At 45.3% G+C, this 16826-nt stretch overlaps 2 protein-coding genes across 3 annotated transcripts; both read right to left on the bottom strand.

The window, feature by feature from the left end:
• Positions 1 to 647: 647 nt before the first annotated feature.
• Positions 648 to 5329, bottom strand: LOC101753732 (UDP-glycosyltransferase 76B1). Its single transcript, XM_004955806.3, has 2 exons — positions 4672 to 5329; positions 648 to 2093 (listed from the first exon to the last, which is right to left on the bottom strand). Exons 1-2 carry the CDS (start codon positions 5198 to 5200, stop codon positions 1213 to 1215), a joined length of 1410 nt encoding a protein of 469 aa, XP_004955863.1. The 5' UTR covers positions 5201 to 5329; the 3' UTR covers positions 648 to 1212.
• Positions 5330 to 9487: 4158 nt separating this feature from the next.
• Positions 9488 to 11458, bottom strand: LOC101754136 (UDP-glycosyltransferase 76B1). Of its 2 annotated transcripts, none has more exons than XM_004955808.3 (2): positions 10796 to 11458; positions 9488 to 10486 (listed from the first exon to the last, which is right to left on the bottom strand). In XM_004955808.3, exons 1-2 carry the CDS (start codon positions 11277 to 11279, stop codon positions 9612 to 9614), a joined length of 1359 nt encoding a protein of 452 aa, XP_004955865.1. In that variant the 5' UTR covers positions 11280 to 11458; the 3' UTR covers positions 9488 to 9611. The 2 variants fall into 2 exon arrangements, with proteins under 2 accessions (XP_004955865.1, XP_004955864.1); XM_004955807.3 differs by having other exon boundaries at positions 9488 to 10492; positions 10796 to 11455.
• Positions 11459 to 16826: the final 5368 nt, after the last annotated feature.

Consider the following 16826-nt stretch of genomic DNA (forward strand, 5'->3'; position numbering starts at 1 on the left):
AAAAAAATCTGACGAACAGCCAGGAGCCGCCCGCACACGCGCATCGCGCTCCGTGGATTTTCATGCGTAATATGCGCGTGCATGCTCCGTGGGATTCGACTTTACGACCTCAACCTCGCGCGAGCTTAGATATGCTTTCCTTTTGAAGTAACCTTTAGTACCGGGTCATAATACCACCCGGTACTAAATGGTCACTTTTAGTACCGGGTCAAAATACAACCGGTAGTAAGGTCGAGGATGAATGCTCATATTTCTAGTAGTGCTAGCACCCACTAGCCTTTCATGAAGGCCAAGTCTTTGTGTATCCTTTCAAAAAAAAAACAGTAGAGTCTAGTACACCCACCTTACTTGAAATTTTGTTGGAAGGAAGAGGAGAAAAAGGGTGATTCTTTAGCTCTTTTTGGTTTCCAAAAAGACAACTAAAAGAATCAAAACCAATGAGATAATTTTAGGAATGACAAGACAAGTGCATCTATAGCCAAATGGACCTTGATGCCACATGAATAGATGCTTCCAAGAGATCGACATAATTAGGGCAAACAGAGTAGGGGAACAAGGTTGGCTGGTTATTTGGTGAACTATACCTATTGATATATATGGTTACGATAGCCCAAAGAAATAGTTAGGGGTCCTGGAGTTGGAATGAATTGTGGCCTAAAGTGTCCAGTACATTTCATTCAAGATTCAATACAAGACCCTTCCGTCTGAGTATTTATAGGCCTAGAGGGAGCAGAGCCTCCCTGTTTTACTATCCTATACCCTCAGTACGTATTACGGAAGGTATAGTAAGGCATATTCTTGCATATCCTATAATTCTTATGGTCATTACACTTCCGGCCTAAGGCTTCGAAGCACCGAGGTGCAATCTTGAGGGACACCTATCCTGCTGCGTGGCCTTCTCCCCTTATCTTCATGCATGCAAACCGAGCTTCGCGTGCCATGGATAGCTTCATCTGACCCGGAAGACTTTCCCCCTTCCGGCCCTGGCCTAGGGGACCTCATCTGACCGGCACACACGTTCTCAAACCTTTCGGTCCTCTGCACGGAGAACCTTCAGCACCTCTAGACCCTGTAGGTCCGGCTTCCTGGGACTGAGCCCAGGAGTGGGTGTCCTCACTTCTAGCTCTCCTCAGCAATACCATACGGATGAAAATACATATTTATCATTCAGTTGCAAAGTTGCCAAAAAAAAAACTGCATACAACATAAAGTTCACATTGAAAGTATATAATTCACCAACTTGTCAATGGCACTCTGAGAAGACCCACCAATTTTCAAGCAGTCCGTCGCTTCCTCCTTTAGCTCCTTTGCTTTTTCCCTCATCTCATCTCCCTCGGGCTCCTCCATCAGCTTCCTAATGGCCTTCTCAATCTTTCCTCTTTCCAACACTCCTTCCAGCTCAAATCCTACGCCCCATCTCTTCTCCACGTACCGAGCGTTCATCATCTGATCAGCAAACAGGGGCCTACATATCATTGGAACTCCCTCACTGATGCTCTCTAATGTCGAGTTCCATCCATTGTGTGTCCAAAACCCGCCCACTGCATGGTGAGCCAGTACCTCCTGCTGTGGCGCCCACTTAACTACCTTGCCCCTGCCCTCAACGGCATCCCCAAAGCCATTTGGTAAATCTGGACCGTCCAAACCCTGTACCATGCCTGGCCGAACCACCCATATAAAAGGATGGCCACTGTTGGCCAAACCCCAAGCCACTTCCAAGAACTCATTGGAGTCCAGGGAAGCCAAGCTACCGAAGCTGGCATACAATACAGATTTTGAGGCTTGTTTATCGAGCCACTCGATGCAACCAAAGTCTTGCTCCAATAAGCTACTTCCTGTACTCCTAGAGGAAAGCTTGTGAAGAGGTCCAGCCGCGATTACTAGAGGTATGTTGAGCTCTTCACGGATCCTCCCTAGCTCGTCTGCCTCCAGAGCATCAAATGTGTTGATCACTAGACCAGCGGAATTTTTCACTGCTTCTACGGATCGAGCAATCATTTTCCTCATTGTTTCTTGGTAGCTCCCGGTTGCATAGAAGAGGTCTTTTACCCGCAGTGGTGGCAGCTCCTTCACCGGCGTATAGAGTTCCAAATCTAAACAATAGATTGCATATGGTTAAAATACGAACTATAGTGCACATCATTCGCTTTTTAATCATCAAAGTATACTTGCTTAGATAAAAGCACATTCCTTTCGTCAAATTAGCAAATTTCCTAAAAAATCAGCTGTACAAAATTAAATTCCACTCTTCCCGGTTTTACATATTTGCAATTGCACATGTTCGGCTGATGCAAATTTCATTTTTAGTGATTATTCTGTATATAATGTTTTTAGAGAACGTGCTGAGCACGTTTTACATTAAGTAGAAGAGATAGTTACAGTAACAATCCGATAAACGACCAAAGGAAAGAGCAAAATTCGCCCAATGATGGAAAAAAAGAAAGTACAACGCGTGGAGCAAAAACGCTCACCGCCTTGATGCCTAACAGAACATCTAATCCTAAGAATCCTGCGGAAGCCTAAGTCCTTGCCTCCTCCAGTATGTCAGGAGCCAGCGCAATGGGCTGAAGTGCTGATCGCTCATGAACCCTCCTGTTTCTCTCATGCCAAAGTGACCACGCGACCAACCAGACCAAGGTGTCGAAACCTTTTCGCCTAGCCTTCAACACCTGTTTCCTTGCCTGTAACCACCAACTTGCGAACGCACATTCCTGTTGCGGGACCAACATTTGTAGGTTGACGTAGCAAAGAATGCAAAACCATGTCTCCCGACTATGGACACAACCAGTAAGTAGATGATCTAGCATTTCGACCTCCTAAGCGCATAGGGCGCAGTCATCTCCATCCCACGGTCCATGATGTCGTAGATGGTTGGAGGTCTAGCAGCGACCGTGGAGAACCAACCAGACAAAGAAGCGGCATTTACCTGACACCTGAACTTTCCATAGCTGTCAAGCTCCCAGAAGATGTGACTGTCCTAGGAAAAAGGGCCTTATAGGCCAAGGCGGAGGAAAAATCTCCCGAAGTCATCCAGCGCCACACGAATCTGTCCGGTGTTGGTTAAGGGGCTAGTCGTGAAGGAGATCCCAAATCCATAGGTACTGTAGAAGGACCTACATTGTGAGTGCATGAGAGATGTCCCGAACCCAGTGGTGGTCCGTCAAGCCCTCTCTCACTGTGCACTTGTTCCTTATACAGGCAGGCACTGCTTCCCAAAGATTCGGGGCAAGCGCTTAAATGTCGCAACCATTTATCCAACGATCCGACCAAAACAAGCTTTTATCTCCCATGCCCACCTCAACCGAAATAGATGCATTGAAGAATGCTGTGACGAGCTGGTTGTTAGGAAAATGATAGCCCGCCCAGGTTCTAGCGCCATCAACACGAGCAAGCCACAGCCAACGCATCCTCAATGCCATTCCCATCACTTGAAGGTTGGGAATGCCAAGACCACAAAAAATTGTCGGGTAGGAGACATTGACCCAAGCGACCGCACATTTTCCACCTGAAGCGACCTCACTGCCGCACCAAAGGAAACCTCTGATCAGGGTTTCCATTGTCTTGATAGCCCAAGAGGAAATAGCAATGGAGATATGGACTAGGATTGCACAAAGCATAGACTTCACCAGAATCAATCGACCACACCTGTTGAGGAGCCTCCCCTTCCACGCAGGTAGGCGCCTCGCAACCTTGTTGATTAGGGGTTACAGAGAAGTGATTATTGTAGTCCCCTGATCTCCCTCCAACCTACCATTTTGAAGTTATTGGCACAACCAAGAACCAACTCTCGCACCACTTTATTATTTTTATAAAACCCTCCAATCGCTTTATAATCCAAGGATCCAAACGGCCTATAGCTATTTATAATCTATAGCCACTATCGAGATTCTCATATTATAATCTGTAGGAGATTCAAATGGGACCTACTTGTTAGGGCAGCCGGGTCGCTACATACTCTCTATAGCAGAGCCATGTCAGCATTTGCGAATAAAAAAATGAGAAGAGAGAGAAACTGTTGCTACATGTAGCGAGAGCCGCTAGCACGTGGTTTGACACCGAGTAGGCCCCACACCAAGTGGAAGAACGTGGTCACGAACCCGGACGGTGCGGAGCCGATGCGCGACCGCTAGCGCACGTGGAGACACGGCGCATCCATTAGCGCGAACGAAGCCGGCACGTGGCTGCCGGCGCCAAGCGAGTCCAACGCCACCAGGCGAGTCCGGGTGAGGTGAGGCCACCGCCGGGAAGACAGCGCCAGGCGTGGTGGAGCCCGGCATGGCTACAACGCACCGGTCTGCCGGCGTCGGGGGCTGGGGCTCCGCGGGCAGGGTCGTCGGAGCATGGCTGCCGCCGCAGGCAGAGGAGGAGCAGGCAGTGGGCAGGAGCGAGGCGGAGCGAGCGAGCTCGGCCTCGGCGCCATGAGGGAGGAGCAGAGGCCGGTGGCGGCGGCAGCGGGCTTGTTGGACAGGTGGTCTATAGGACTATCGTGGACATCGTTATACAGAGTGGTTTACTAAACTATATTGCGGGTGCCCTTAGCAGGGTGGGCTGCTAATAATAGACCTGTCTATATATGCTTGCTAATTTTAGATTCTAATAACTATTAGCACTAGTGCATCTAAACAAAAGATTAATAAGAAAATTTCATGTACCCTCTGAATAAATTGTCACCTCTTGGAGGCAGATAGCCTTTTTCATGAAGCATAGGGTAGGCCATGAAGCAACAGAGGCATGCCGTGCTCCCGGTGCGCAGCACCAGCGTCTTGAGGCCGAGCGCCGTGGCAGCCCTGGGCACGGCAAGGAGGTTGGCGTCGAAGATAATACAGGCGACCGGAGGCTGCCCCTCGTCCCCGAGCACCGACGCGAGGACGCCCCGGACGGCCGCCTCCGCCTCCGCCTCCATGGCCGCGTTCATGGCGTGCATGATGTCGAGGGCGTTCCCGGACGCGGCGAGCTCGGCGGGGACGCCGTCGGGCACGGGCACGAACTGGAACTCCGGGTGGCGCGCGGGGTCCGGTGCGTTGAAGTGCGTGTGGAGCACGGTGACGGCGAGGCCCCGCGCGTGGAGCGCGCCGGCGAGCTGCAGCATCGGGTTGATGTGGCCCTGGAACGGCAGCGGGAACACCAGGACACGGCGCCGCCGGTGCGTTCCCTGGCCGCCGTCGCGGCCGCCGGTGCACGGTTCCTGGACACCGGCCATTGCCGTCGGCTACTCAGCTAGCTCGCTGGGCACAGGCGCACAGCACCGGCAACCTCTTTGTAGTGGGTCAGAGATGACGAGACTGATCCCTTCTCGCAGAAAAGTCGTTCATGTTAGGACAAAGAAGAGGCAACATCTCATGCTGCGCTAAACTTTAGCATGTGTCACATCGGATGTTCGGATACTAATTATGAGGACTAAATATAAGCTAATTATAAAATTAATTGTAGAACCCTTGAGCTAATTCGTGAGATGAATCTATTAAGGCTAATTAATCCATCATTAGCAAATGGTTACTGTAGCACCACATTATCAAATTATGAACTAATTAAGCTTAATAGATTCGTCTCATAAATTAGACTCCATTTGTGTAATTAGTTTTGTAATTAGACTATATTTAATACTTCTAATTACTATTAAACATCTGATGTGACAGGTACTAAAGTTTACCATGCGAAAATCAAACACCCACTAAATCAGCTTACGGCCGTAGCTCTTGGTTTATACGTCACGCCTTGCATTTGTAGGACACGAGAGGACATGCATGATAGATGCTGTCCACATGAGAGGAAAAGAAATGCTTGGTGATGATCAGCTCTTTTCTTCGGTGGACATGGGAGGAAAAGAGGATCTACAGGAAAGAGTTGTGCAGAGATGGGTGCAATCTTCGAGGGTATTTGGATACTGGGTGCTAAACTTTAGCAGTGTCACATCGAATGTTCGGATGCTAATTAGGAGGACTAAACATGAGCTAATTATAAAACTAATTACACATATGGAGTCTAATTCGCGTGACGAATCTATTAAGGCTAATTAATCCATCATTAGCAAATGGTTACTGTAGCACCACATTATCAAATCATAGACTAATTAAGCTTAATACATTTGTCTTGCGAATTAGACTCCATCTGTGCAATTAGTTTTATAATTAGTCTATGTTTAATACTCCTAATTAGCATCAAACATCCGATGTGACAGGTGCTAAACTTTAGCACCCTGGAGCCAAACACACCCTCCATAAATACATGTCGCTGTGCGTGGTCCTGCTTGTTGGTGAGCGAGTCTCTCGGAGCGACTACCTCACGCGACGTGTCGTGGCTTTCCAGGACGCCGTACCTAGTGCGAATGCGACGGATCTCCTCTGATCCGCAGTTGCATTGATGTTATTTCAACAGTGGTCTCATGCATTTACACCTAATTTCGAGATGACTTAATATATTCGTATAATAGGTTTTTAAGTTGTCTCATAGTAATTCTATTTTCTTAATTAATGCATAGAAAAAAAGAAATATCGTGAGTTGCATGCTAACCATAACTCGTACAATGGTGGAGTAGTTGCCTCATAGTTCTAAAATTTAGCTTATTAGACGATTATTTCATGAAACAACTACCTCTCTCCTCCGCATCGGCAAAAATCTTATGTGGCACTGCATAAGACAACCTATAAGACTGCTGAGGTGTAGCAATGTACCTATCTTAGCATTAACAAGTCTGTATTTTTCTAGGTAATACTTGAGTAGTCCATGTTAGAGCAACTTAAGTAAGACCCTAAAGAGAGCCTGTACTACAAATTTAGAAATCGAGCCCAAACATCAAACACCAGCAGTATCACTACTACAATCTTCATTTTAGTGAAGCCTTCAAATTCCACCTAAATATCCCCATCCCCCCCCCCCCCCAGCCTCCATCCGGTCATTTATTTCATCGGATCTCCATAGTTTTAGCATTGACTACTCTGTTTTGTTTTTTAAGGCAAGACCGAGTATTTGACTAGTCCGTGTTAGAGTAGCTTAAGGGCACGTTCAACAGTTTAGACAGCCGTTGTCTTTTTGTGCATGCCATATCACATATAGACAGTGAAACAGACAACTTATACAAAGATTTGTCTATTAGGTTGTCTGCGAACTATTTAATTCGTTCATGGGCACATAAATCAAAGTGATAGAGTATAAACTTTATCTTTGTAAGCCATTTTGTTGCATTAGCGAGCATCAGATCACACCAGCTAGCACATATTCACACGACAATCACAAGTTTAACATCTTCACTCTGTTCACACCAGAAAAAGCACAAGTTTAACCTGTTCACACAATCTGCCTATATTCAAGATTTTTTCAAGATGAAAGAAGATTCAAGATTTTATTGACCCTCAGCCTGATTCTTCGATTTAACCTAAGGCTTGGAGCTACTCCATATGGAGTGCGACTTACGCTACCCTCCATACCACATTCAAAAGATGAAGATTACAAAATTAAGATGATCAAGGGCTTGAGCACAACATAACCTCATGGCAACTTTGAGGAACTTTGAAGATTGAGCCAGACAAAGTATTCAAGAAGCACTAAACTACTCGACGAGGATCTCAAAAGTACTCGAAGACTGCTACATTCGGCTATGAAGTGCTTGGGGCTTGTCGGGGATAGATCCCAGTACCCGCAAGGAAGGAAGAAGACAGACTCCTACTAGAATTTCTCTATAATCCTACTAGGAATCATACCATGTAATCCTATTAGGACTCCTACCTTGTAACCAACTAGTGATCCCACCCCTAGAGTATATAAATCCGTGTCTTGTATCCTCGTTTTTACCTTCAAGTTCCAAATACGACGATCCCACACCAACCAATCTACTACCTTGGGATACCCCTCGGTAGGTTGCCGGGTATAAAACACCGACACCTACCACCTGCACTGAAAGAATAACGTTCTCTATTACTAGAATAAATCATCAAAATTAGATATAGGTTTAGGATTACTATTGAGTATTTTCATAATGGGGATGTACATATTTAGATGGTTAATTTTTACGACTAGAATGGGTAACTTTTAGAAAAAAATAAAACAAATTGAGATATCATTGTTAATGGTAATTAGAGTCTACCAAATTAATGGCTGAATATTTTAAATGTTTTCTAGAATATCTAAGATTTATCTTTTTTCATAGTGCCTTTCTTGAGAATTAAAATAAAGGGCTTAAGAAGTTGCCAATTAGTAATAGTAAGTTTTTTCCATTAACTTGGCTTGGTGTCATCATAAAAGAAGTATGGCCATGTAAATGAAGTTCCATTACTCATCAATCTCAGGGTGCGTTTGGCGGAGCTTCCAGAGCTGATTCTCTGATGATTCCAGCAGGAGCTCTACCAAACAGTTTTTTAGAGAGAAGTGATTCTCTGCTGATTCTGTGAAGTGATTCTCTGAAATGAACTAAGAGGCTGGGACCTGAAAAAAATTAGCTTCTTCTAATTCTGTGAAGTGATTTCATCTTCAAAAATGATTCTCTTTGCAGATTGGACAACAAGGAATGATTTCATCTTCAAAAATGCAGATTCCAACCCTATTGAGAGCTACAGCTAAATTTAAGCATGAATTTTCCTTGCTTAAACATAGAGCAAAGAAAAGTTATTCCCCATTTTTCACATCTGGCTAGACAGTTTACTATAAATCCTTTTTCTGCTTTGTAAAGGACTTTTATTTTTCTCCTGTTCCTTAAAAAAAATCTAGAAAGTTGGAGTTGTTTTGAAGCAAATCATTATTGGAGTCCTTTTTCTGGCCGAAGTTGCTTTCTTGTTTGTCACAAGGGTCACCTGAAGTGAAGGAAATCATTATTAGCTTCTCCCACGACTTTTGGTCCCACAAGGAGGGACACCACAGTTGGAGTTGTTTTGAAGCAAATTCATGGTGGGTGCACATGGTTTGTATGAGCAATCGAGCCGCCTGCTGAAATGTCTACAACTATTAACTGACCGGATGATTTGAGTTCCTACTAATCGAAATAATATAGTTCGGATGACAAAACAAGGAAAATAAGACGCCATGCACTTGAATCTAAAAGGAAAAAATAGTAGCAAGGGGGAAAGGAGTATAGGACTATGTGACTCAAAAAAAGATGAATCGGTAGAACATCTTTTTCTCAAATGTCCATTTTCCCTGGAATGCTTGCAAATCCTACTCTTACATAACCCCCAGTTTCTGACACCTTTTGAAGTCCTGGATGAGCTCAAGCGACAAATTCAGAAGCCCTTCTTCATAGAAATCATTATCTTAATGGCGTGGAGTATTTGGCAAACATGCAAGGATACATTTGCAGACACCAACAAACTGAATTGGCTTTAGTAAGATCTCTTCAAGCAAGAATTCGCAATGGTTATCCATCGGGCTCTGTAGTTTTTTTTTTTTTGCGTTCTTTGTTTCTCTGTATTCTTTGTACTCTGTAAATATTTTTATTTTTTAATACATAACCAGTAGGGGTGCAAACCCCACCTGTTCCAAAAAAAAAAGGAGCATAGGATGAGGTTTCATTGTTCTATGTGGAATTTAAATATAATACGGCTAAGAACAAAACTTACACCCTTCAGTTACAAGGTTGCCTAATAAATTGTAGTAAGTTCACAATGTTTCTCGAAAAAAAGGGTTCACGTAGCAAGTAAGTAGTTCACCAACTTGTCAATGGCAATCTGAGAAGACCCACCAATTTTCAAGCAGTCCTCCACTTTGTTCTTTAGTTCCTTAGCTCTTTCCCTCATCTCATCACCTTCTCTATCCTTCATTAGCTTCCTTACGGCCTTCTCAATTTTTCCTCTTTCTAGCACGCCTTCAAGCTCAAACCCTACACCCCATGTTTGCTCCACATACCTCGTGTTCATCGGCTGATCTGCGAATTGAGGCCTACACATCATCGGAACACCCTCACAAATACTCTCCAATGTCGAGTTCCATCCATTGTGGGTCCAAAACCCACCCACAGCACGGTGCGCCAACACCTCCTCTTGTGGGGCCCACTGAATCAGCTTGCCCCTGTCCTGAACTGCGGCCTCAAAGCCGTTTGGGAAATTGGGATCATCCAAATCTTGCAATATATCTGGCCGAACCACCCATAGGAAAGGAACGCCACTGTTTGCCAAACCCCAAGCCACCTCCAAGAACTCCTTGGAGCCCACTGATGCCAAACTCCCAAAGCTGACATACAACACCGATTTCGAAGGTCGCGTTTCCAGCCACTCGATGCAACCATAGTCTTGGTTCAGTAAGCTGCTCCCTACGCTCTTGGAAGAAAGCTTGTGGAGAGGGCCTACAGGGAGAACCATAGGGATGTTGAGCTCATCACGGATCCTCTCGAGCTCGGTTTTCTCCAGAGCATCAGATGTGTTGATAACTAAACCGGATGAATTCTTTACTGCTTGCGTGGCTCGAGTGAGCAATTTGGTCACCAGTTCATTGTCAACCCTTCTTGAGTAGTAGAGGTCCTTTACCCGCAGTGGTGGCAACTCCTTCACTGGCATGTCTAGATCTGACTCTACAAGAAAACATGTATGTTAGATCACACACTAACAATAACAATAACAAAGATGTCAACTATACAAACAATGTAACAAATTTACTTAAGTCAAAGTGTCACGATCATGTCGGTATTTAAAATATAGGGAGTTTAGATTCTAGTGATCAGAGTTTGAACAAAAGAATTGATCAAGTTGATAGCAATTTGTGACCAACGACTTTCATCAATCATATAAAAGCATAAATATCGAAATTGACCTACGCCTTTCAAAAGGATTAAAGAACCTCATATGTTTTCAGAAAGATACACTTGTGAAGTGACCTTGCGGAGGCAGATAACCCTTTTCATGAAGCATGGGGTACGCCAGGAAGCAGCGGAAGCACGCGGCGCTGGCGGTGCGCAGCACCAGCGTGGGCACGCCGAGGCCCCGCGCCACGTCCACCATCGCCAGCAGGTGCGCGTCGGCGACGAGGCACGCGACGTCGTCGCCCTCCCGCCGCTCCAGCAGGGCGGCGAGGCGCTCCCGGAACGGCGCCTCGCAGGCGCGGTTCATGTCGAGGATGCGCTTGGCGATGTCCTGCAGCGGGTGGCCGCCCTCCGGCATGCCGTCGGGGACGGGGACGAAGTCGTAGTCCCGATGGGCGGACGCGTCGGGGGCGTTGAAGTGGGTGTGGAAGATGGTGACGGCGAACCCGCGCGCGTGGAGGAGGCCGGCGAGCTGGAACATGGGGTTTATGTGGCCCTGGTACGGGAGCGGGAAGAACAGCACGCGCCGCCGACGGCCGCCAGCAGCGGCGGTGGCCATGGCTTGGATGGGTTTCTTGGCTTCAGTGGTCGCCAGCAGGTCGGGGCCGAGCTAGAGGATAAGATATGAACAATGTAAGGCTGGGAGATTGGACTGGACTTCGTTGTTCATCGATTGTCTTTGCTACCACAGATTCCATCCTAACTTAAGAAATAATAAATTAATAATGCAGAGCAGGAAAGGATCAGATGTGATCAGATGAAAAAAAATTTATTAATCATGTTCCTAACCTCGAGATATGATAAAAAATTCGTTCGAAAACTTTTGTTTTGACTAGCGCCAACCACTCTGGATGGCTGAACACCAAGGAGCGAGGCCCCATTGATGCAGAAGCCGCACTAGGACATAATGGACTATCCCTATCAGCTCCTAAGTACACAATTTGCAATGTGATTCCAATGATTATTCTTAAAAAAAGTAGAAGAAAATAAGTGCCTGAATTTACTAAGGTGACTCTCCTCTGCTTTTGGTTGGTTCCTTGTTGGAACCTATCCATCCACATTTGACTCTCAGACTTAGCACACCTAATTTTGTTTTAGAAATTAAGGATGTTAGACAATGTGCCTCTTGATACAGAGGCATCATAGCGGTGAGTGTGTCGGTGAGTGTGTGCGCGTATATATGAGTGTTTACGTGTGTACCGTGTCTTGCCAAAAGACGATGATTCTCATCTGTCAATATTAATTTGTGGTAATCATCGTTAATACCTGATTTGAATCGTGTGGTTATGGCCAAGCTAGACATGGCCGTAACTAGCAGGCCCGTCCCTAGAGGAGTGCACGGCCACCGTACAGGGCCTCCATTTTTTTAGGTCTCCGATTTCAATGCTACAGCCCATCTGGCTCATTAGTCTCTAGCATAAATCTTGTTTTCCTTGTCGCCGGCGCTCTTGTGAACATCCCAAGCGTGATTCTCTGCCCGCGTCTATGGCTCCGTGCCTATTCATCTCTTCATCTCCTTATCGGGATGAAGATTTCTCTACAGCTAAAAAAACCAAAATGGCGATCAAACCTGGTACACCACGGGTCCTCCGCTCGATTGTCCCGCGCTGCAGGTAATTAGCCCCGTCCGTGCACGTGAGACACGGTGACGGAATCCCGAGCACCCTATGATCGACGAAGAGGACCCCCCCGTGCCCACGTCCGTCCCTCGGAAGGAGCTGATGCTCCTAAGCCCTTTGATCGTTCCTTCCCTTCTCCGCGGTCCTTTCCTCGAGCGCCGCCTACTCTCGCCTCGATCCCCTCCGCCGCTACCGCCCAACCACCACTCCATCCACATAAAGCCGCCTCTCCTCAATCGCCGCCCCGACGCTCTCCTCAATCGCCGCCCCGACGACGTCCTGAACTGCCCGATGCCATCCTGAACCGCCGCCCCGACGCCGTCCTCAACCGCCCATCGACACCAAGCCGTGTCCTCCATCACCCTGACGACACCATCCTCAGTCGCCATCACCATCGCCTCGCCGACGCCGTCCTCCATCCCCGGGTCGACGTTGTCCTCAGTCTCCGGGTCCTTCGTTCTCCAGCCTAGGGCTCCAAGGTGCAGCCATTTTCCTCGGTCTCTCTGCTGATCATGTGGGGGACACCTTTGACCATCCTCCATGTTAATGTTGTGTAGGAGATTGTTTCCTGCTGCCTGTCGTGTGTTGTGTTGAAGTGTTCTCTGTCTACTCCTTGGGTACGTCTGTGGAACACTGGCGTTGTCCACGTCGAGAGGAAGGCCCTCCTCGCCGGCAGTGTGCCCAGCAACTCTGATGAGCTGACCATCAACAGGCTCACGGGCAGCGGCGATGCAGAGTCGAAGCACACCTGCGTCAAGATCACATCCTTCCAGTGCAGTCTACATCACCGGAGGTACAGTAATCACCCAATATCTTGTCCCCCTCTCTGTTTTCCTCGATGGAGCCCTGAAATTGATGGATCCCTCAGAAAAGTAGAATGCCTCGGGACCTGCTGGTGGCACCTCATTGGGCAACCCAAATAGGCACAGGTTTTTCCTTTTCTGCAAAGAAAAAACATGATCATGCCTTGAATGGACAAACATGTCTGTTGTAATTATCAATAATGATCACATTTCATTCACAAGAAAAGGGGGATGAAAATGCTCAGCTCAGTTATATGAATATGATCACTTCACGTAAACATCAAATCAAGATCATCATCTCTAACGAAATGGGCTATATGAAAACAATAACATGGATGAGGCTATGATCAGTTGATCACTCCATGGTGGCTGCAGCAGAACTGTCAACTGAATTTCTTCATAGCTCTACACTTTGGAATAGTAATACATGGAGAACAATACTCATGTTCAGAGTTCATGTAAACCTACTCATTGAATGGGAAGATCGATCATGTCATTCACATTTGTGCATGGAGATATCATGTAGGAAAACTAATTTAAACAAAAATTACTACACTACCAAAGTACGAAAGGAGTTACAGCACACCTTTTTATCCTCCACAAAATCACTAGCTTCTCATTTCAAGCTTCCAGTGGGCCTACACCTATGGTCGGCTATGATATCTGGTACAACATCTTAATAGCTCTGCAATTAATAAACAGAAGAAGATCAACAATCGATATATAATCAGCAAAAGAGTTATCATAGCTGAATGTTAGGATTGGAGGATTCCTCGAAAAAAAAAGAATACAGGATTGGAGCATAACACATTAGAAGGACTATATACTATAAGGTGCCATCAACCTCAGTGCCAAGGGGAAAAGATGGATCATGTAACTTGCAATAAAGCAGCAATCTGGCTAGACAACTTTATTTTAGGTCTATCCAAAGCCTGCTTTGAGAACATATGTTAGCAGAAAAGTGGCCAAGAAACAGAGATTATTGTTGAGGGAACTATAAAAGATCAATATATGAATGCATTGCTCAGGCAAGAAAATAAACCTTTTGAGATAACCTGCACACTAAAAAAGTATATGCTATGTGGGTGGTTAACTTGATCCAGTCACATTTTAAATAAAGAAATCTATCAGTAATGTAAGACCTGCCAAGCTAGAGCATGAATAGTTCCATGTATAATTCACCAGGCATGTACCTCTATATTAGTTCCCTGGAAGTTAGTGTTAGTGTTGAAGGCAGTTAGCACGCTACTTTGACCTGTAAGCTCATGGATCAGTTGTAGCTTTTCCCTTAGAGTATTCCCCAAGGTTTATCAATCCATGAAAACAAGGTCATAGGATCTAGACTAACTAAGCATCAGGAAACATGATTCGAGTTGCAAAGTGATTGTGAATAGGCATGAATAGACATGGATAGCAGATATGAATAAGAGGTAACTCATCTAGAGCAAAGCCTAGACTATGCATATGTTGTAGTTCTAGCTAGATGGCAAGCAAACACATGATTCTCATTCAAAGCATCTTTAAACCCCCACCTCCGATTAGACTCCCGAAAACCCCCACCTTACACAATATTAGACCCCATCACGATCCTACCTATCAGCGCAGGAAGTCTAAGGGCATGAACATAAAGCACACATCTAGCTGTTATGATAGATCAGGCATGCAAATCTAATCACCATGACTACAAGAACACCCTATGCAATCTACAAGCTTTATAGATTGGCATAAACAAACTCATAACAGTAGAAATCATAGAAGGAGGCATATGGATCGCTAAAGAATCGGAACTCATCTATTACTTCACCATGAATGATTGTTCATCACAAGATCTCCACCGAGACCATACCTGCGACTTGTGAATCCTAGCTCCAGAACTTCAGCGTGGATCTTCCTCACAGGGTGATCATACCAGCAGAGCCTTGTCTAAGCTAGCCTCCGGACAACTGCACGGCTCTCAGCTCTCTGTCGATGGTTGTCCCTCAAGTTCCTCAACTTCTTCTACTTTGAATCTGATCTCCAATCTGCGTGCTCGATGAAATATCGGGGTATTTATAATCTGGAGAAGTCGTGATTTAAATTGGAAGGCAAACAGACGAAGGAAAGGGTCATGCCAATCAGCCTAGGGGATCCAGGCCGATTGGCCTGGCCCTTCCTTTTACCCCCTCACGCCGAACTTCGTCACCAAGTCTTCTTCGATGTTCTGAAACCTTATTTTTGTATGCATGTAGGCCTAGCTCGATGATAGCCTCAGGATAAGGTTGGATCTTGATAACTTTGAAAAGCGCTGCTTGCTTCCATCCTTGATCCTCAAGTGAACTTGCCATATCTTGTGAAACTTAGCCCCTAAGTATTCTTGGAGGAGTCATCATCGAAGATGAGCATGATCGGGGCCTAGGGGACCCTAGGCCGATCGGCCTAGGCCCTTTTGGGGGCCTCTGGCCTTCGTCTTTCTCTGGGTTGTCGTTTGTCCTGAGTTTCATCCAATAATGCTCCAATTAAGTTCAATTTCCTGCGAAAACAGAATGTCCTCCAAAATAAAATGCATATGCAAAAATAGTCCGATTATTGAGTATGATCAATAGTTATGATATCATTTGTATCCTAATATTGAAGATAAACATGAGTAAAAGTGTTAAATAACGAGCGTCAACAGTTAGCAAAAACTACATGAGATGTGCAAGCAAATTGGTTAACTGGCAATAATTTTAGGCTCGAAGGTCAAATGAATCCATGGACCACAGAAGGAATCTAAGAAAATCCCAAACAAATATTATAGAGAGCACCCTAACCTTTAAATAGAAAAAATGCTTGACTACTTAGCTCATTATTTGTAACCTCATTCATGTGTATCTTCATCCTCCTACTATTTTAGGGACACAAACAACCTTGTTTTTCAAGTAAAACTCAATTACATGAAAAGGAAATTATTAACTTTACAACTAAACTAAATTCTAAGTTTAGACAAACTCAACATATATATCTTAGATTTGAGAAACAAGTAGCATTATTGTCTGAAGGAAAACTCAGCATACATCAAGTAACAACTATCATCCCATCAAAAAAATTAATAATGTTCAAGTTACTACCTTGCTGTGGCCAATTCTAAAGTTGAAATAGGATTTTTTTTCATTCTTTGAAGAACTCAAGAAGAATACTCAGATGATATACACTTAATAAGTAATGTGTTTCTGAACGTGAGCTATTTGTGGTTGATGGAGGGGTATAGTTTCTGGATGAAGCTATAGGCAAAATTAATAATTAGTGTGCCTAAACATGTGTCAATGAGATTAATTGGATAACAAATGTTAACCTACTGAGCTTTGGTTAGCCACGCATTCACCACATGTTAGAACCAGAACCATGCACTACCGGGGAATACGCCATTAGTCATGGTTGGGAACCTCCCTTTAGTACCGGTTCGCAACCGGTACTGGTAGTTCGGTGGTAACCGGTACTAAAGGGGTATTAAACAATTAAAAGAAAAAAAAGAAAATCCCTCGCCGGCCCCAGCCCCCCGCTGCCGGCCCCCGCCCAATACAATAGGTTTTACGACAGCATCAAGTGTACGACTCGCATCTCCTACTACGTCATTGGGGGTAGATTCAGCATCCGGAACCGTACGTGCAACCGCCAAGTCCATAATAGGTTCTGGGATGAAATGTGTCAAGTGTGCATGCTGACCCA

Source organism: Setaria italica, chromosome II (assembly GCF_000263155.2).
Source record: "Setaria italica strain Yugu1 chromosome II, Setaria_italica_v2.0, whole genome shotgun sequence".
Lineage (NCBI taxonomy): Eukaryota > Viridiplantae > Streptophyta > Magnoliopsida > Poales > Poaceae > Setaria > Setaria italica.

Bases quoted from the DNA above. Each gene is read 5' to 3' on its own strand.
- LOC101753732 (XM_004955806.3), bottom strand. From the start codon at position 5,200: ATGGCCGGTGTCCAGGAACCGTGCACCGGCGGCCGCGACGGCGGCCAG. The intron at 2,094-4,671 runs GTGACAATTTAT...TCTATTGTTTAG, and splicing joins AGGCTATCTGCCTCCAAGAG to ATTTGGAACTCTATACGCCG.
- LOC101754136 (XM_004955807.3), bottom strand. From the start codon at position 11,279: ATGGCCACCGCCGCTGCTGGCGGCCGTCGGCGGCGCGTGCTGTTCTTC. The intron at 10,493-10,795 runs GTCACTTCACAA...GTTTTCTTGTAG, and splicing joins GGGTTATCTGCCTCCGCAAG to AGTCAGATCTAGACATGCCA.